Below are 21,186 nucleotides of genomic sequence, written 5' to 3' on the forward strand. Positions count from 1 at the left end.
TGGGGTTGGCATGCATAGAAGAATGTCTATACTGAAAAGATCCTTATGCCTCTTGCTAAGTATAGTGTAGGATCTGTGATGTTGTGGAGCTGTTTTATTCCAAAGGCCCTGGTGATCTATACAGATCTATACTGTGTATATCTGTGTGTTTATATCTGTGTGTCTCTTCCAAGACACTAATAAAAGTGGGTCACGATTGGAACATCCAGCAAATTCAATTAAACCAAAACATATGTCCAAATCAACACAAACCTTTCTCAATGTGTATACTACTTAGTTTATATATATATACACACTGCTCAAAAAACACTTTTTTCCACAATTGTTAAAACACATTTTTTGAAACCATCCACCCTTTTCTCCATTCTCAAACTACATTCACATAATGTCTGACAGTTCTTGCAAAATAAAACACTCGCCTCAAAAGTTTTACTTGCTCAGAACCAAACAATGTCAGAGTACCGATCTAGTGTATGATTGAAGTGTTCCCTTAATCTTTTTGAGCAGTATATTATTATAAAATGACAGTATATTACTGTGTCGCTTAAAGGCTTTGCATTGCACCACAACTAAAAGGTAAGTGCAAAGGTCTGGCTTCGCAGAGCTTGTTGGTTTCTTAGAAGTTGTGAGGCTCAGTTTGGCACGTCCGTGTGTCGTGATGATGTTCCAGCCCTTTTTTGTCCTGCTTGGACTGCGGCTGGCCTTCTGAGGACATCTCAGGCAGCCTCGAGCCGGAGCCAACCAACGCCTCTCCGAAGCAGGCAGGCAGGCGCACACGAGCCTGAGAAAAATCCGTGAGAGAGAGCGACTGTGGTAATCTAGAATTAGAGAGGAGAGACATAGCAAACGAGCTAAAGGGAGGGATGCAGAGAGGCAGAGAGAGAAAGAAAGAAAGAAAGAATGAAAGAGAGAGGGAGAGGAAGAAAAAAATGCTGGTGTTTGCAATCTGCCCGTAATTAGATGTGCTTACTCGTGTGTGGGTGTGCATGTGTGTGTGTGTGTGTGTGGATGTGTGCATGTGTGTGTGTGTGTGGATGTGTGCATGTGTGTGTGTGTGTGTGTGTCAGCAGAACAGTCTCCCACCACCACCAGAACTCTCATTAATTGCAGGCTCCCAAGTGCCAAAGCCTGAGAGAGGACCGGGGAACGAGCACGGAGAGAGAACATGGCGTACGTGTGTGTGTGTGTGTGTGTGTGTGTGTGTGTGTGTGTGTGTGTGTGTGCGCGTGTGTGTGCGTGTGTGTGCGTGTGTGTGTGTGTGTGTGTGTGTGTGTGTGTGTGTGTGTGTGTGTGTGTGTCTGTGTCTGTGTCTGTGTCTGTGTCTGTGTCTAGGTATGATTGCCTGTGGGTTGCCAGCAAGAATGACCAGTTTCTTATCCTACACAGTCCACACACACACACACACACACACACACACACACACACACACACACAATTGGTACCCTATGCATATTGTTCTGGGGCAAGCTGGTCCATATCCTGCAGGGGGTTGGGAGCTTGGTTAGTCTTTTTCAGCTGGTCCTCTCAACAGCTCTCATCACTTGCTCTTATACTGACACAGACACAAACAAGCGGGCGTAAAGGTGTACTATGTCTGCTTCGTCCACTCTGTAGTGTCTAGCATCTGGACGAATGGAACAAATGAATATTGGGACAGTGGTAGCGTAGTGGTTAAGGAGCTGGGCTAGCGTGCAGTGACCTACCTTTACAATGGATCCACCAGTTTAGCTAAAACACTGAACTGGAATCAGATTAAACGGCATGAGTGGACACTTGGTGTTGCTGCTTTTGTTGTTACTGGTAAAAATATTTGCCGTTTCTAGTGCTACACTGCACCAGTCCGTCCACCGAAGAGAACACTAGAATGACCTGTGTGGTCAGTGTGAGAGAACAGGCCATCTTTATGTTTAATGTTGTTTTTATTGTAGTAGTGCTTCACCTCACCAGTCTGTCCACCAGTGGAGGAGATATCAAGCTGCCCTGGGATCAGGGAGAGAAAAGAGCAGGTGTTGTTGTGGTTGAGAGAGATGATGATGTGTGTACGTGCCAGACTGATGTCCACCTGTAATCATGACCTGGGGGGGGGGGTGGAGGTGAGCGAGAGGTCATCCTCGGGGATCAGGCAGTGGAGCTGCGGAGATCTGGGACGTTAAGGATGGGAGATTAGCGGACATCTACAGAGAGAAAGAGAGAGAGAGAGAGAGAGAGGTTTAAAGTTTTATTCAACCATTATCACAAATTATCACAGAGTTAAATCAGTTTAACCAAAAAATAATGTTATATTTAACAAGAACACCCCCCCCCCCCCACTCCACCCCCAACCCCCTCCCCCACACACACACAATGACAGAGGAGAGAAGATAGAAAGAAGACAGAGTGGGAGAGAGGATCAGGAACCTGAAGGATCCCTATCGTTAGCCGTGGATTTGCACGTGTGACTGCGAGTTCTTGGAGATAATTAGTGACCTTGACCTGTGTTCACACGACCCTTGATTGTGTGTGCATGTGTGTGAATATGTTTATGTGTGTGTGTGTGTGTGTCTGTGCGTATGTAACATTTTGTGGTGTGTGTGTATGAGTGAGATCATTGCAGTCTGTTTCTATGGCAAAGAGCTGTTTTTTTTTTACGATTCTCGTTGTGCTGTGTGACTTTTAAAGGAAGGGGAATCAAAGAATCTGATGACAGAAGACTCCCTATGAGAGACTGGGAAAACATTGTCTTCAGGCAGCGCTCCAGACACCTAAGCAGTGCCAGGACCCACAGACATTTCAGTTATGAGCAGCAGTGACCGCTCTTAGTTGGTGTGCAGGCTGAGGGTTCAGTTAAAAGCAGAATATTCCAGAAACATGAAATCATGAACAGAGGTTGACAGGGGTAGTAGTTGGTGGGTACGAGAATACGAATGAAGTGAGTGTGTGTGTGTGTGTGTGTGTGTGTGTGTGTGTGTGTGTGTGTGTGTGTGTGTGTGTGTGTGTGTGTGTGTGTGTGTGTGTGTGCGTGTTAGAGAAAGAGTGTAAAGAGAGGTGTATGTGTGTGTGTGTGAGAGAGAGAGAGAGATAGAGAGAGAGGGGGTTTGTGTGTGTCAGTAAAAAAGGTGAAGACCAGGTGACCAGCCTATTACTGTCAGTTAGCCAGAAGAACATGTGCCTATGACATGGGTCACCTTACTGAACAGCATGAGCAAGTCAGGATATGATGGATGAGAGTGAACGCTCTCACAGGTATGTGTGTGTGTGTGTGCGTGTTCGTGTGTGTGTGTGTGTGTGAGAGAGACAGAGAGAGATCAAGAGAGAGAGTGTGTGTGAGTGAGAGACAGAGAGTGAGGTGATGGAGAAGGTATGGCATCATCCTTGGTCCAGTTACACCCCACCCTCACCTCACCCAAAACACACACACACACACACACACACACATCATTTCAACCCTATCCTCTGCAGCTGCTGCCCCCAAGGTTACCCCCATGGGGCATCATCTGAAGGCGGACTTGGATGACCACACACTTTTCACCACAGCCTCTGCCACCTCCTAACCTGACTCCCGCGCTGTCAGGCCCGCTTCAAACACACATTCTCGCCGGCTTTCGGGGGCTAAATTTGTACGTGCCCAGCCCCACGGTCCAGTCGGTGGATTGGTGAACATGACGGTCACATGTGGCGTCAAACCCCTGCCATGAGAGAGATCCTGTTTTTAATCTGTCTTGTTTGCAGGTTGGAGGATGTGTGCATGTGTGTGTGTGTGTGTGTGTGTGTGTGTGTGTGTGTGTGTGTGTGTGTGTCTGTTTGTTTGTGTGTCTGTGCATGAGTTTTGTTTGTGCTGTTGTTCTGTTCACATTTGTTCTGTAAAAAGGTCTGTCTGCTGGTTTTATAAAAGAGACAATGGCCAGAGAGAGAGAAAGAAAGAAAAATAAATAAAGATTGATCAATCTAAGAATTATATACATTGCAGAGAGGGAGAGCTACAGATGAAGAAAGGTGGTATGTATTTGAGAGAGAGAGAGTGTGCGATACAGACAGAGCTGGTGTGTATTTGAGAGAGAGAGAGTGTGCAATACAGACAGAGCTGGTGTGTATTTGAGAGAGAGAGAGTGTGCGATACAGACAGAGCTGGTGTGTATTTGAGAGAGAGTGCGCTGGTGTGTATTTTAAAGAGTGTCAGGCAGAAGCAGTGGGGAGCAGAGTGAGAGCATGGCGCTTGTTTACTGCCGGGCCACCCTTATTTGGCTGCCGTAAGGCCTGCAGCATTTTTGGAATAGTGAGGAGGGGAAGTGTGGTAGTGGAGGGAGAGAGAGAGAGAGAGAAAGAGAGAGGGAGAGAATATGTGTGTGTGTGTGTGTGTGTGAGAGAGAGAGAGAGAGAGAGAGGGAGAGAGGAGATGACACAGAGTGAGCCTGAAGACACATTTACACACACTCTCACACACGCGCACACACACACACACACACACACACACACACACACACACACACACACACACACGGACGCCCTCATGGAGTCACTCCCCCTTGCCACAGAGTGTTCTCGGGGCTGACGCCGGTTAGTTGCCAGAGTGTGGAGAGGGGGCAGGATTGTCAGCCCGAGACACAATGAAGCTTTCCCAGCCACTCTGACAGATTATCTTCACAAGCTGGTAAGCAACACAGTGTGGTTGTGTCTATGTGTGTGTGTGTGTGTGTGTGTGTGTGTGTGTGTGTGTGTGTGTGTGTGTGTGTGTGTGCCTTGTGTGTGTGTGTGTTGTTAAGAGTAAGAGAGAGAGAGAGAGAGAGAGAGAGAGAGAGAGAGAGAGAGAGAGAGAGAGAGAGAGGGGGAGTACTGAGGAGAGTTTAAGTACTGGTGCAGTAAGTAGCCGGTGTTTGGGTTCCCTGGGGCAGGACAGTGTTGGCTGTACCTCAGGCTTGCGTCTCTCCTACCCTACTGTACTGAATCCAGAGCAACAACTTATGGATGCAAAGTGCTTTTAACAGCAATCTCTAGGTATGTGAACTTGAGGAATGTTTTACTGTAAAGACATAAGATTAAGGCAACAGATTAATCTTCATTATGGCTGACTTTTATGTCTTTTGATTAATGAGTTATCCTACGCTAACAGACATCACAATGCATTTTTCCTCATGCTTTGTGGTCACATTAAACTGTTTTGTTTCCATGGTTTCCAACAATTAACTTTTCCTGTACCATACATTCAGATGCTATATGTTCCTAAGTCTACGTATTTTTTCAGCAAGACTTTGGGATGGCTGTTGATACATCCAGTCTGTTTTTTAATGATATCGATGGTACACCACAGCTATTTGAGTTTTAAGTTAGTTTTGTGTGGTTGTTTCGGGCTTGCGCTTAAATGCTCGTCAGAGAAGAGCTGTTTAGTGGGCTAAAGTAGTCTGTAGTTTACTGGCACTGCTTGAGTAAGGCTGCCTGCTCTCCGCGTAGTGTATCTTAGCCCTTGTCCCTTGGGTGCTATTTAGTGACCCTGGATTGAGTCCTCTGACTTGGCCAGCGTGAGGCTGCCCGGTCATTACATCACTGGGAACATAGTGGCATTGTTGTGTGCCTTGAGAGAGGCGATGTATTTATAGAAATTGTGCAAATGAGGACGTCCGAATTATTCCAATGAAAGAGTGCCCAGGCATTTAGGCAGAGCACATTTCAAAACAGTTAAAAGGAAGTGCACATTTGTGAGGCTTTGTGTTATTGTATTCTAATCTATTCTATGCTATTCTACTGTTTTATTTTGTATGCTAATCTACATGGTCTATCCTGTGGTAAATGGAAAAAGAATTGCACTGAAGAATAAAGAAGGCTTCTACAATCTTTGATTACACACACACATATATTAGTTGTATATCAAACTGAACATCCAGTGTCGCCATAAACTAGTTTTATTGCCAATGCCTTGAGTGTGGTTCTTCTGCTGTCTTGTTCCGTCCATTTAGCAGTAGTCTTGTAAATGCCAGTGCAGAAGTAACGGGGTGGCTAACAAGTCCTAAAGACCAAACAAGACACCTGAGATTGGCATGTCAATTACCGGACAGTTCAAATGCACAAAAGATAAAGAGAAAACGGTGTACATGCGGCACTTTGCCCAGACTGGAGAGTAAAGTATGCATGTATCTCAACAGATAAGAGAGAGTGGATACAGGAGAGTGGAGAGTCTTTGGTACAATTAGTGTGTGTCTGTATTTTGTGAGGATACAGAGATCAGCTATAGTGGTGTGTGTGTGTGTGTGTGTGTGTGTGTGTGTGTGTGTGTGTGTGTGTGTGTGTGTGTGTGTGTAGGTATGCTTGTATGTGTGTGTGTGTGCGTGTGTGTGTGTAGGCATGCTTGTGTGTGTGTGTGTGTGTGTGTGTGTGTGTGTGTGTGTGTGTGTAGGTGTGTGTAGGTGTGTGTGTGGTTTTGACCCTGGCCTCATCTCGGGGGGGCAACATGCCTGAGTTAGAGTGCGCTCTGACAACATGTTGAGCAGAAGCAGCAGGTTCAAGCCCGCTAGCAGTACCCTCATACACCCCCCCATCCCACCCCTGTCCTCCTCCTTCCAGACCTTTACATTCCCCACTTTCTCTCCATCGGCCTCTCTCTTTCCTCATCTCTCACACCCTCTATCGCTTTCCGCTGGCTTCCCTTCCAAGTCACTTTACTTCTAGAATGATCCTTCATTTATTTTCTCTTCCCACGGCTATCTGTCTTTCAGTCTATCTATCCCTCTCTCCGTCTGTCATACCATTATTATTTTTCTCTTCTCCTCAATTCCCTTTCAATTCCTCCAATCTCTCATAGACAGTTTATGCTCAAAGTCCTCTTCTCCCCCTCCTCCTCTTCCTCTTTTTCCTTTTACCTCTTCACCCTCTTCTTCCCCTCCTCCTTACGCTTCTCTTGCTCACTCTCTCGTTCTCCTGCCCGAGCTAAGTGCTGTCATCAACGAATCCCACCGCCCACCTTGCCTTGTCTCCACCCGACCCCTCACCTGTCAATCTAGTCTCCCTGCCGAGCCAAAACGCACACTCGTCAAAGTGAGAAAAGCGACCCAGTGCGCGAGAGGGGCCGAGGGCATGTTCATCAAGAGGGAGTCACTGAGGTGACCGTTAGCGAAGGGGCACCAACATGCAGAGCCGTGCCCTGTCCCGCCTGGCCGAAGGCACTGAGCTTGCCACGTATACGTTTCCTTCCTGGAAGCGCCCGCTCTGCTCCCACCTCTGGCATGTCTCTCTACCCCCCCCCCCCCCCCCCCTCCGCCCCTCCCTCCATTCCTCCCTCGCTCCGTCTCTCCCTCTCTCCCTCTCTCCCTCCCATGACATCATGCCCGCCTTGAATGGTTGCCACCACTGTTGCCGGTTAGATTGGGTCAGAGTCGAGTCAGCCTTTGGCACAGAGCACAGCACAGCACAGTACAGTGCAGTGCAGCACGGCGCGACGTAGCGAAGCACACACACACAAACACACACACACACACACACACACACACATACACACACACACACACACACACACACACACACACCACCCAGCCACCAACCCCCTGCTCCATTAAACATCACTGGGACTGTTGCTCCGATAGGCTTTCAGCGCTGAAATTACTGTATCGTGGTCAGGGTTTGATATTGAGGGTTTCGATGCTCTGAAACGTAGAAGCAAAGCTTTTGGATATTTTTGGTCTGTTTGGAATTGCATGGGAGGGGAGAGTGGTAATGTAGAGTTGCCCATCTTTCAAGGATGTCAGCTTTAAAAGGATGGAGTAAAAATTCAGGAAAACAAAACTTTTTCTGGTCAGAACAATGTGACTGAATGTTCGACTCCTAAACTTTTTGTTCATCACAGCTGGGTGCTTTATTAAGCTACATTACAAGAGGTCAAATTCAACAACTAAATAGCCTAAACTGTCAGGAGGCTCATTTCAGTTCTCAGGACCACCGTTGGTGAAAGGCTACTTTGGGCAGTCAGACCCTACTTCACCAGGAGATACTGTAAGTGTTCCCAGACAGACAGGAGACATGCACTCGCTTCTCCTCTCCCCCTTTCTCACTTTCTCTATTCACTCTATCTCTCTCTCTCTCTCTCTCTCTCTCTCTCTCTCTCTCTCTCTCTCTCTCTCTCGTGTGTGCTCACTTTTAGCGTGTCTCGTCTGGCCTGGTCCTCGTCTCTCGTCTCATCTCATCTCGTTTACGGCTCGCGACAGCCTGGCTAGACGGAGCCGTCCCTGCCGTCACTGCCACTGTTGCTACAGCTTGAGTGGGGGGTGTCTGTCTGTCTGTCTGACTGCCTGTTTGCCTGACTGGCTGTGATCATCTGATACAGGCCACCCACTGTCTCCGTCTCTCTCTCCCTCTCTCTGCATCTTTCCACGGCATCACACACACACACAGCCCTGGCGGAGACAGACAGACAGACAGACAGACAGACAGACAGGTGGATGGGGCCCTTGTCTTAAACAGCGCTGCGGCAGTGGCGGGCGACAGAGGTGGCATGCAACGGCTCTCTCTCTCTTTCTCTCTCTCTCTCTCTGCCTCTCTCTCTCTCTCTCTCTGTGCCTCTCTCTGTCCGTCTGTCTGTCTGTCTGTCTGTCTGACCACCTGTCCGCTATTGGGTCACAGAATCCCGTCCCGTGTGGTCCTCCGGAGGTGTTAGCGTGCCAGTCGCGGCCAGATGCTCGAGTGCCGCTAATAGATGCTGAGCAGGTTTCTAAAGACAGGAACATGCTCCCCGAGTCCCTAAACAGGGCCTGTCATGGTCAGGGCAACGAGGCTATTATTACTGTCCAGCACCATACAGGTAGTTCAGACGCCATGATCTTAGGATGAAGACTTTTTAAATATTTATTGAGGTGTTAAAGGTACTTCAGAAAGTAAAGATACACCTGGCAGTATTCTGGTCCATGCAGTCTTCAATATAATAATAATAAAAAGTGTAAAAATGTACCAGAGCACTCAAATGTGTTCACAATACAAAAAAAAATATATGTAGTATAATATTCTGAAATGATAAATATAAATGTGTTATATTTGTTTTACGTACAGGTACATATTGCAAATGACACATGACATCATACAGATTATATTGGCAGTAATTTTGGGCAACATGTACAGCAAGATGTTGCTTTATGTACAGGTGGAAGTTGATGAGTATGTACGCCAGGTTAATCATGCTCTCTATTCTCCCAAAGTACTGACTGAATAGGTGTACTATTCATTGTACCTGATGTCATCCCGCTGTATTGTACCCAGAGTGAGTAAGATCAGTGAATACAAAAGGAATACAAGCACAACATGTTCAGTTATATTGGGTAGTGTGTCTCATTGTGCTCGTGCTAATGGTTACTCATCCACTGGTAGTGATATGAGATGGGTGCGTTTGATAATAACCTGGAATTAAAATGGTTATTTATAATAGGGCACTGGACAGGTGCTAAGATCTAAGGAGTGTTATGTTGGCATCCTAAGCACCCAAGTGCCAATGGGGTGAACGTGATGGCATTAGAAAGACTATGTGTGCTCACAGTCATCTCTCTCTCTCTCTCTCTCTCTCTCTCTCTCTCTCTCTCTCTCTCTCTCTCTCTCTCTCTCTCTCTCTCTCTCTCTCTGGCTCTCTCTGGCTCTCTCTCACACACACACACACTGTGTGACTTCTCTCCCCTGTCTCTGTTCATCTGTTCCTCTGTCATTATTTTGCACTTCTAGCCACTGGTCTTCTCTTACCGGTCTTTTCCACCGTCTCCCAGAGGTAGCAACAGTGGCCAACAACACACACACACACACACACACACACACACACACACACACACACACACACACACACACACACACACACACACAGTAAAGGCCCCCGTGGGCACTGTAAAGGTAGTGTTTATGGGTTGACTCAGAGAGGCCCTCTCCCTGGAGGTCAAATAATCCGGTGGCCACACACTCTTACACACTCATTCACAGGACTACACCCAGGAGATGCCCAGCCTCTGAACACACATTTCTATTTCTGAGGGGGGCACTGTTTACGATACAGGGCTTGATTTCAGCTTTAATTGAAAGCTCTAGTGAGCTAAGGACGAAAACATTTGATTCATGGAGAGCAGAAGAAGGCCTGGGAAGAGATGCAGAATATGCATGATGAAAGCTTTATTTCCTAGTTCAGTTATATTCAAGTGGAACAAAGTACTGATCCTTTATTATACATTTGTTGCCCTGTTGCCCTGTTATCATTTCTCATTTAATGAAGCCAGTTCTATAGATTTTTGACTAATCTACTTTAGGTATGTTTGACCTTCAGAATCATCACTACCCTTTTCCCACATTAAACAAATACTATTGAAGTAACATTTATATGGATAGTGAAATAAATCTTTACTTTAAATAGCTATAGACATTTGTGTTTAGCCACCAAGTTCAGTTTTGAATATTTACCAAGAAATTGTATTCAGAATAGAGTAAGGAGTCAAGAAGAAGTTCAAATCAAAAGTACTGTGTTGCAGAAACCAATGCCCTTGTGAAGCAGCCCGTGAGAGTGGGCAAGGTTTCTAATGAGGCATTAACCTCAGGCGTGGAGACACAATTCCTTCACCTGCCTGGTGTGAGAAGAGCATATCGCATGTTACACACCAATTCAGGGGTAAGGTATGTAGAGGCTTTATTCTGGATTACAAAACTAAGCTTACGCGCATACACACACAAGAACACACACAAGGACCGCTCTAAAAATACCGCGTCCTGCTGCCATCACCTTAGCCGAGGGTCAACCTAAAAAAGAAGCCCTTCATGCCAATGGCACACTAAATACTGTGTGTGTATGTGTACTGTATGTCAGTGTGTGTGTGTGTGTGTGCGTGTGCGTGTGCGTGTGCGTGTGCGTGTGCGTGTGCGTGTGCGTGTGCGTGTGCGTGTGTGTGTGCGTGTGTGTGTGTGTGTGTGTGTGTCTGTGTGTGTGCAAGCATTCAGACGTTTATGCATGCATGTGTGCTTGTGAATGCGTTGTCGGGGACCTACATAAATAGCTTCCGTTTGAAGACACACAAGTATAAATGTCACCACATTGTTTGTGTCAGAGGTCAACTTCCTGTCCCAGGAGAGGTAGGGGCATTAAAGGGAAGGGGCTAGCCAGGGTAAGAGGAGACCTGATACAGCACCAGCTCTGAGTCTGAGATGGACAAATAAAACCCACATACAACACTACAGTATGTGCTCACTCAGGATATATAATCACTGTATGTGTAATGTATATATGGTGATGTATAGGAGATATCTGTTATTGTAGCTTTAACTTGCCTAGCAGGAGACGTGAGCCATATGCACACTTGGTACTTGGTACTTTGGCTAATCTTACTATCTGTCTCAATTCAAGTTCTTCCACATGCACATGTACTATTTTGAGTGCATAAGTGTCTTCACACTGACTATCATAGGGATATGCAGTGCACTGCTGGTACCCAGTACCCGGATGGTGCACCCATATTGGTGAAAAAGTGATGGACAATGTGCATCCTCTGTGGTCACTATTGGCAATGTAGCAGAAAGGGAGGTACCATTTTCCCCCCCATTGTGGTCAGATGACAGTGTGAACATTGATAGTGCCATTTCAAGTGTCTAATGTTTGTTTTCAGTTTGAGACAACACTTCCCTAGCAAATGGACCTAAACGCATAGTGTACAAAGTATGCTGCATTGAAGTGTATTGAGGGAAGTACCCAGAATGGGACACAGTGTTACTCATTGTCATTGATTGGCATACATATTTGAGATTCTAATATGTGTGCAACTCTATTGGCCTTTCTTAAGTGTGCCTTCCAGTCTACCAGTTACCTACTGTAGCACATGGACGAACGTGACCCGGCTTCCTCAAGATCAAGGTTTTTGGGAGCTGACGTCACACCTGGGCAGGTTTACGTCAGTCCTGTTCGTGTCACTCTGCATGTGGTGTGAGTGACCTTACCTCCCATCTTTTAAGTGTAAGGGATAAAATAGCCCTACCAGCGATACACACATGCAGACACAAGTGCATGCACAAAGCGGATCGCCATCCTTGCTTCCATTTAGTCACCCTGAGAAAGTGTAGCACACCAAGTGGCAGGAATCTCTGTTATGTTTACTTCTTTCCAGCCTGTTCAATGTCTTATAAGACGGATATTTAACAAAGAAAGTCTGCACTTGTCCAATGGAATATGAAGCCTTTGACTGGGCTTACTGAAAGCCAAATAAGAGATTTTTTCTTCATTGTCTGAACCCTGTTCAAGAGTTCAGCATTCTAACATTATGGCCCATCCAAAAGGAGGTGATCACTTTCTTTAGCCAGAGATTGTATCTCAACAATGAAAAATGTCCAGACTGATGCACTGTTGCTAACTGTTGACAGTCTCCATTTGGCGTCTGAAACACTCCAGTTAAACAAGAATTCTTGCAGTTGAAAACAGAAGTAAAGAATACACTAGAAATATTTTTTAGAATGTAAAAGAATGTTGCTGTCTGTAAACAATTCTGATTCTAGAACATTGTATGAGTACGATGTGTTGGCATCGGATTATGTAATGCACTGTCCAGTTGCCAGGCCCTTAAGAGTAGAAATGCCCCAACCAACAGCTGCCCTTTCATCACAGTTTCAAAATGGCCTAGCAGTAGCTTGCATTAACATCAACATCAACACATAGAGGGAGAGCTGCAGACAGTGTCATCATTATCACCCCGACTTGAAGTGCACTGAAGAGGGACCAGGGGCCAAAAGCTAAAATAGCTCTTTAGCTGAAGTGCTTTACCATGTGCGCCCGAGGTCTGGCTCTCCCAACCTGCTTCTGGCACATGTGCTAAAATGAAGTTTTCAGATTTATAATCTGTTGCCGATCGTGTATCCCCACAAGCAGATGTCCATGGTGGTATGGGGGCCTGGGTGTTGGGGCAAAGTGGGAAGGGAGGCTTGCAACAGAAGATGGTTTTTTTTTTTTTTTTTACTAGAGTTGGAGGTGATACATGTCGTAGACCAACATGAGCAGGTTCTCATGGGTAAGCCAGGATGACGCAAGGCTGGAGGTCCTTTGGACCCAGTGGACACACGAATGGATCATCTGAATCATTTCATGAAATAAAGTGATGGCAAGGAAGCCTTTCGGTTGCCAGGGACATCTGCCTCCAAAATAACCATCCTTAGCATTACTTTGAGGTGAACCACAGCATTGCTGGCATGGCAAAGAAGGAATCTTTGGACGCTCCTAGTCTAGCCTGTATCAGCAACTTAAGGTCCTCAAAATCTCTCACTGACCAAAAACGTGGAGCACAGTTTCATGTTCTCCTTCAGGATGGATTTCTCTCACTAACTTAATCGGCATATGACGTATACTCATTCGGTGCTTCTTCTCTGTGGATATGTTAGCTTGACCTGTGCAGTGATCTGTGGCGGACTCAGCATTCATGATAGATATGAAAACTAGCAGTTACATCAAGTATGCTTGACTCCTTACCAAACATTACTAGAAATTCCTGCTGTATCAATTCATCTTACCTCTATCATTTCATTCTGTTCAAAATGCTTTTCAGTTGCCTTTTATAGACAAAGAAAGCCTGGTGTTTATTCAAACTAGTGTGGACACAAACACCTGCACACTACTGCTATATCAAGGACAGTGGAAAAATATCGCCCATTCCTTCCTCCGCTCACAAAACCCAGAAAAAGGAGCAGGTCACTGCCACCGATTTATAGTCCTGCACAGTGACTGCTGTTTGCACACACACAAACACACTGGTAGGCCCCTGCAATAGCAAACTTGCCTGTAAAGCAGTAACTAGGCATGTCGGTAGTGTACTGCATACAACCCTCCCCCCTTCCCCACAGGGCAAATGTTAAGTGACACATCACAGCTGGCTGTCAATCAAACCAGGAAGGGGCTGCCCACTGCTGCGTCATCAGCACAGTGCAGTGACGCAGGGGGGGCCCAGCGTCCGAGACTGAGACGGTGCTTTTAATAGACCAGAACACCCCTGCAATGGCCAAGCACTAAGGTCCAGCAACAGGACAGGAGGGCTAACTAGCAGGAAGCCAGCAGTGAGATATAGTACACAGAGCATTGGGACACAAGTGCAGCAACCAAACTAGGAGGGTTGTGAGTATCTAAACTGGTTCTGAGCCTTGGTGAGGGCAGACTAAAAACAACAGGAGATAGGTTTCTGTTTCTGTTTCTGTTCATGTTTGTGTGTGTGTGTGTGTGTGTGTGTATTTGAGTTTTGAGTCAGGTGTGTTTGAGAATAACATGGCACATGGTTTTGAGTACAAGTTGAAAAATGCAATATTAACATGAACTATGAGCTATTGCTTAACATCTCCAGATGCAATCAAGTTTGTTTCTACGGTTTTGGTGTCAGCACTTTTGGTGTACTGTAGGTCTGTGCACAAGAAAGTTTGAAAATGCTTGTTAAAGAAAAAATATGAATCTTTGCTAGTACTCTGAATATGTGGTTTTAAAACAAATGTTCATATAACACGTTTCTTTGTCTCTCTCTCTCTCTCTCTCTCTCTCTCTCTCTCTCTCTCTCTCTCTCTCTCTCTCTCTCTCTCTCTCTCTCTCTCTCTCTCTCTCTGTCTCTCTCTCTTTGTTGTTTTACAGACGTAGTGCACACGCAGGGTCCAGTCGACGGCAGTCTCTACGCTAAGATCCGAAAGAAGGACTCCAACGAGGGCATTGTTTCCGTTAACGGCCTTCCGCCCTCCGAGCGTGCTCATCCTCCCCTCCAGCAGGCAGTCGGAGTAGCCAACCACGCGCTTCCTCTCCCTGTCGCCAACCACGCCCTCCCGGTCGCTGACCACGCGCTCTCTGTGAGCAGCGACTCGGGCAACTCCACCGCCTCCGTCAAGACCGACCGCACCGATGACCCGCAGTCCCAGCAGGGCGGCGCCGCCGGCGGAGGAAGTGGCAGCGGGGGGGCCTGCGTGAGCCAGCCGCCCGGCGCCGAACCGTCCCTGAGTCCGCGGGAGAAGCGCGAGCTCGAGCAGCTGCTCAGCGGTCTCGAGGGAGGAGGAGGAGCCCAGGGGGGCCGACAGGGGAGCCCAGCGGCCGTCGGGGGTATCCTCCACCTGGTGCCCGCGCAGGTGCACGTGAACGGGCGTGGCTTGATCCGCGCCAACACCGTCCCGGCAGCAGCATCCGCGCGCGCCGCAGACAGCCGGAGCGAAACCGAACGCGAGACTGATATCCTTGACGACGAGCTCCCAGAGGCTCCCAACAGCGCCGACAGCCTCGGGACGATCTCGTCTCTGGACGGACACGAGACGCCAGCCGCCGACAGCCAGGGACACAGCGACTACCAGACTCCCCAGCAGCAGCAGCAGCAGCAGCAGCAGCAACCGCCGTCTGACTCGACCACCGTGGACATCGAGGGACCGTCGGCTCTCCCAGATCTCCGGTCCAGCAGGAGAGACATGCCGGTGCACCAGGTGCACGGCTCGGCCTCCGCGCAGGAGCGTCTGATCGACTACAGCGACCAGAACGGGGCCATGTACCGCTCACAGTCCTACGGGGCTGCCCCAGCCATGGACCCAGGGGCAGCTGCCAGGCTTCTGCCCCAAGCGCCCGAAAGGAGCACGAGCAGCCGCGAGGCCGTCCAGCGCGGCCTCAACGCCTGGCACCAGTACGGCCTGGTGGACGACCCGTTCTTCGGGCCCATGTCGGGCCTGTCGCGCTTCCCCACGTCGCCGAGCGGCGCCTCGCAGAACGACGTGGAGCAGTCCATCGAGGCCCTCAACATGCTCATGATGGACCTTGAGCCCACGCAGACGCCTGTACCCAAGTCCCAGAGCGCCCCCCCGGGCGACAACCCGGCTACCTACCAGACGCCCTTCGCCCAGAACTACCCGAGGCCCTCGTACCAGGCGGACCAGGCCATCCACAGCTACTCGACGGGCTACCCGCCCTCCACCTCGGCCAGCTACGGCCAGTCCTCTCAGAGGTCCTCCCCGGCCTACCCGCCCATGTCGCCCTCCATGGAGCCCCACAGGGGGGCTTTCCACTCCCCCACCCACCCACAGGAGGCGTACATCCACCGGGGAGGTCCCGGGTCCCCGTCCCCCACCCTGCACCACCCGCAACCCCTGAAGCCCCAGAGCGCCTTCACCCCAGGGGGAGGCAGCTCGGTGTGCTACACCCCGGAGCTCCAGGGCATCTCCCCGTACCCCACCACCCAGATGAGCTACAGTGCCTCCTCCTCTCCCCTCCCGTCGGTTACCCCCGCCAGGGAGGCTGACCCCGAGGAGGAGAGCCTGAACCTGGAGGGGCTGGTGGCCCACCGCATAGCTGGTGAGTGCTTAACTGGATCCGAAGGGTCTTCTTTTAAAGTTCTGTTTCTTTGATACTCAACGTGAAATTGAAGGGCTCAAAGGCCTAGATTGGTTGATTACAGTTTGGTTTGGGTTAGGGTGGTTTGGTGGTCATATTGAGTTGAGGAAGGAGCGATTACAATTATAATGTGTGATATGGCAGTTAAATGTCTATAAAATAAGATGACTGTAATAAACTGGCTTAGGTTAACACAAATATGGACAGCAAATATTAAGTATTTGTGAGGTTTGCTTTCTCCGTCCTTTTTGAAGTCTGCAAGGGTTCCAGGGTGAGGTCCTCTAATGTGCAAAAACATTCTGTTTCTATGGTTTTCATATCTGTAATATCAGTACAAATGTAATATCCTCTGTTTATAATTGAAAACAAAACCTTGTATGAACAAGAGATGTTTCCATGGTGAAGAACCATATAGGGTGTTGTTTGACCATTTAAAGAAAAAATTGGCTGGTGTTTCACAAGGACAAACACAGAAGACCTTCAGTGAGGAACAAACGGACCAGAACATTGCAAAACATGCAGTATTTCCCTCTGTTTTACATTTTAATATTTCAAGCACTTGAGACGTGGTTACATATATTGGCACATCAACTTGTATAATTCCTAGTACACTTTTGTTTGTTTAAATTCACAAGTGCACAGCCGGTTGTTTAACATTGTTTCCCAGCACTTCTGTTTTTCCATGGCACTCTCTGTGAGGACAAAGAGCTATGCCCATGTCAGCATATCCATCCATTTATGGTGGACAAAGCAATTGTAAACAATCAGGCCTTAGAGCCAGTGCTGAAAACCTAACACCTTACTTGGGGTGGAACACAAGGCGCGCACGCACACAGACACACACACACACACACACACACACACACACACACACACACACAGCTGGCAGTCTTCTGTTGACAGGATCCTGGAAGCATAGCTCTGTGATGAGCACATGGCCCAGCCCAACTCCCCCAATGCCAGGGAGGATGAGACAGAGGGGGGCCAGTCCCCTGGCTGCCTTACGCAGTCACGTAGCATCCCCACCCAGCATCCTGGCAATGGCACGGAGAATTAGTGGGGGTTTAGTCTCGTGGAGCTGTGTGTTACCCAAATACATGACGTGAGTCTCAGTCAACCACCCCCCACCCCCAACACACACACACACACACACACACACACACACACACACTCACACACACACACACACACACACACACACACACACACACACACACACCACACACACACTCTCACACCACCACCTCCTGTTGACTGGAAGCAGACTCTTACAGTTCTCTGTGCTTGCTTTTGGGGAGAGAAGGGAATTCAGAGGCATCCATCATGGGGTGTAAGAATAGCCATCAGTCTCTGCCTCAGTTCAGCTACCAGGCATTCTCCACATTGACTTCAAGGGATTTCAGAGATGTATTCTGCTCTTGTTCACTAGTGCCATCTTGTGGCACCAACAGTTCCAACAGTTACATCTTGGGTTCTGAAAAGGAGTGTGCCGTGGTAGATAGTGTAAAACAATTGTTTTTGTAACTTACTGTTAAAATAGTGTTACTAATTGAGTTAGTTTTCTTTTGTGCTAGAGGAATTATGTCAAAAGTTTTAAGCTTAATTTGTCAGGAACAACATACCATGGAATATGAAGACAACTAGTCGAAATCAACCAAATAAATAGCGTTAACATGAAGTCTATGTGCTAAGATTAAAATATGTACAGTACCAAACGGTATTCATGTGTGATCCGCAAGTCTGTTTAAACGGTCTGAGCCGATGGTCTTGAGCCACAGTCGCCTTCTCTCATCCAAAACCGCACTCTGTGAAGTAGCCTGCGAGGGGGAAAACAGGCAGTTTGACTTGTTGAAGGATTCCTACGTCTCTGCCCAATATTTGGTCTGAGGTTTCTACTGAGTGGAAAAATACTGGTGAATATGAATGTGCGCCCCCTGCCCCCCTTCAGAAGACATGGTCCCATTTGTCCCCTGAAACAGAGAGAAGGAGGTGTGTGTGTGTGTGCGTGCGTGCGTGCGTGCGTGTGTGTGTGTGTGTGTGTGCGTGCGTGCATGCGTGTGTGTGTGTGTGCATGTGTGTGTGCGTGCGTACGTGCGTACATGCGTGCGTGCGTGTGTGTGCACGCTTGTGTGTGTGCGCGCGTGTGTGTGTGCATGTGTGTGTGTGTGTGCCGCTAAAAGAGATGCGCTAGTACTGATTCTAATGCCACATATTGCCATTTTATAATGCCTCTTGACTGAGGCATCCTATATACATGAAATGCACTTGAGCCAGGGAGTGTTATCAGATTATGGTCATCAGATCATTGAATTGCCATGCATGTCCATTAAGCAGTTTGGAAAAAGACATGAGTGTAACTTCCTATTATCTTTTCTATTTCTGTCTCTTTTTTCCTGTCTTTTTGTTGTTTGTTGTGTCTGTCCATTCACGCTCCGCTCTGTGGACCATCCCCTTTATGCCACTATTCCACCTCCTCCTGCACCTGCTCTCTCCACCTCCTTCTCCCTCTGCTCCTCCACCACCACCACCTCCTCCTCCTCCTCCTCCTCACCTCCACCTCCTCTTCTTCTCCTCCATCTGCCTCCTCTCATCCTCTCCCCATCACGGGCAGAGTACAACGCTCGCATCCGGGGCATCTCGGCGAGTATGAGCCCCCAGCCCCAGCCCCGCGAACGCCATCGCTCCTATTCTTTTTCTGGTTTGTCCCCTATCACACTCCTCCGCTTCTCTCTCTCTCTCCTCTCTCTCTCTCTCTCTCTCTCTCCTCTCTCTCTCTCTCTCTCTCCTCTCTCTCTCTCTCTCTCTCTCTCTCTCTTCTCTCCCTCCTCTTTCTCCTCTCCCTCTATCTCCTCTTCCTCTCTCTCCCTCTATCTTCTCTCTCTCTCTCTCTCTCTCTCTCTCTCTCTCTCTCTCTCTCTCTCTCTCTCTCTCTCTCTCTCTCTCTCTCTCTCTCTCTCTCGCTCTCTCTCTCTCTCTCTCTTTCCCTCTCTCTCTCTCTCTCTCTCTCTCTCTCTATCTCCTCTCCCTCTCTCTCCCTCTATCTTTTCTCTCTCTCTCTCTCTCTCTCTCTCTCTCTCTCTCTCTCTCTCTCTCTCTCTCTCTCTCTCTCTCTCTCTCTCTCTCACACACAAAATCTTCATGTCTTTCTATCTGCTTACTCTTTCCACAGCTCCCTTCCAAAACACTCCTCCACCTCCACCTCCACTTTCACTCCACAATCACTATTTTTGTCAATTTCCAATTTCCTTTCCTCCACACCTGGGATAGCAGTAAATACGTATCTATACAGCAGTGGTTTAGTACAACCTGGTCAACCTAGTGCATGAAATGACAGCCAATGATACATTGTATCATTCACATCGTAGCAGTTTAGCTTCCACATTGTCCACTTCCACTTATGCAATTTTGCGGGGCAATATAAGGCTATGGGTATTGTTTATTATTATTATTATTATTATTATTATTATTATTATTATTATTATCTTACAATGTCGACAATGTTGTCAAGGAGTAATAGAGAGCATTGTGTAAGGATCATTTTAAAAGGAGCCCTAAAAACTAACTTTAGTTGTGGGCCTCTTTATTACCGGTACATATTTCACGACAGTGTTAATAGTTGGTTAGGCATGAGCATGTTTCTCAGTACTGTTATGCATTATATAAAGCTTATCTCTTTATGTTTGTAATTTTTAATGCCTTCGTTTGTTTTCTTTTTTGTACTGAAAGGAGTTTACAAATATCTAAAAAGATACCAAATCCAAAAATGTCAAGGAACATTCAGCTCAAAATAGAGTGTTGACACTTAATGCCTCTCCGGAGGAATTGCATAATTTTTCCTAAAAGTATTTTTGCAACAGAAATCACCAATTACACCAATGAACTGTAATGTTGTGAATGTGTATGAATTGGTTTTGCTTGTGTTCATTTTTCTTACGAACGTATGTCCTTAGGGTCAAGGTCACACACAGCAACCCCAGATGAGTCCGGTTCATCCATGCGTCGCCGCACGACCAGCGAGGGTCAGTACCACAACGGTCACGAGGATCGTCCAGCTCACGGGAATGCCTCCCGCACCCCTGTCTCGCCAGAGTTTGTTACTGTTATCGCCTCGAATCCAGGAGGCCGACCAAGGGAGGTACGGTTGCTGCGAATACATGACTACATTTCCCAGAACCCCACAGTGGTTTGAGGCAGGTTGCATGGGTTTGTCTGAACTGCATGACTTGTGTAATGTATTTCATTGTAGTGTATACATTATTGTTTGTGTGTGTGTGTGTGTGTGTGTGTGTGTGTGATATTTTTTAGCCTGAGTGTGTTCTGTCTGTGTGTGTGTAGTGTGTCTCCCTCTGTGTCCGATTCAGAGCTCTCTGTCTCCCCCTGCAGGTTCACATGCACAGCTATCGGGAGGCGTTTGACGACACCCCAGACGGCAGCGGTGGCGCCCCCACCAGCCCAACCCCCAGCGCCGGTGGTGAGGCCCCCCCCTCGACCCCCGCCTTCCCTGTGTCCCCCCTCACCTCGCCACAGACCCCCTACTTCAACCTGTGTAAGTCTCACCTCCCTGCAGGAGGAGGGGTGGGCGCCCTTTTTGTTTACTTCCAAACAAACAAACAAACAAATACGCTCTGGGTCACACACCATAGGAAGAGACATCACTGCCTCAGATTCTTCTTCCTCCTCTGGCTAAGGAATAGTGACAAGCTTTATTATCAGTATGCTGAAGGGATGAAGCAAGCATCCATTTTGGTTTTGTAATACAGAGAGTGTTTCTTTCTGTGAAGTCTCATTAGCTACGAGGTTATAAGGATTCTGATGATGAGGTTGAAACTTGTGTTAAAAAATCCGTCCCATGTTTCTCATCATTTGCAACTGAGTATCTTTTCACAGTCCAGAGGTCTGAA

General features: G+C 47.7%; 1 protein-coding gene across 11 annotated transcripts in view; it reads left to right on the top strand.

Annotated features, from left to right (window-relative positions):
* tns1a (tensin 1a) overlaps positions 1-21,186 on the top strand; it is a 131,605-nt gene that overhangs the window by 95,854 nt on the left and 14,565 nt on the right. For 7 of the 11 annotated variants that reach the window (XM_042080608.1, XM_042080617.1, XM_042080607.1 and 4 more), the window contains 4 exons: positions 14,561-16,246; positions 18,897-18,983; positions 20,236-20,420; positions 20,669-20,831. In XM_042080608.1, the coding sequence (XP_041936542.1) occupies positions 14,561-16,246; positions 18,897-18,983; positions 20,236-20,420; positions 20,669-20,831 (2,121 nt within the window). The remainder of the gene's footprint in view (positions 1-14,560; positions 16,247-18,896; positions 18,984-20,235; positions 20,421-20,668; positions 20,832-21,186) is intronic. The other 4 variants (XM_042080618.1, XM_042080613.1, XM_042080615.1 and 1 more) reach the window with 2 other exon arrangements.

Source organism: Alosa sapidissima, chromosome 23 (assembly GCF_018492685.1).
Source record: "Alosa sapidissima isolate fAloSap1 chromosome 23, fAloSap1.pri, whole genome shotgun sequence".
NCBI lineage: Eukaryota > Metazoa > Chordata > Actinopteri > Clupeiformes > Clupeidae > Alosa > Alosa sapidissima.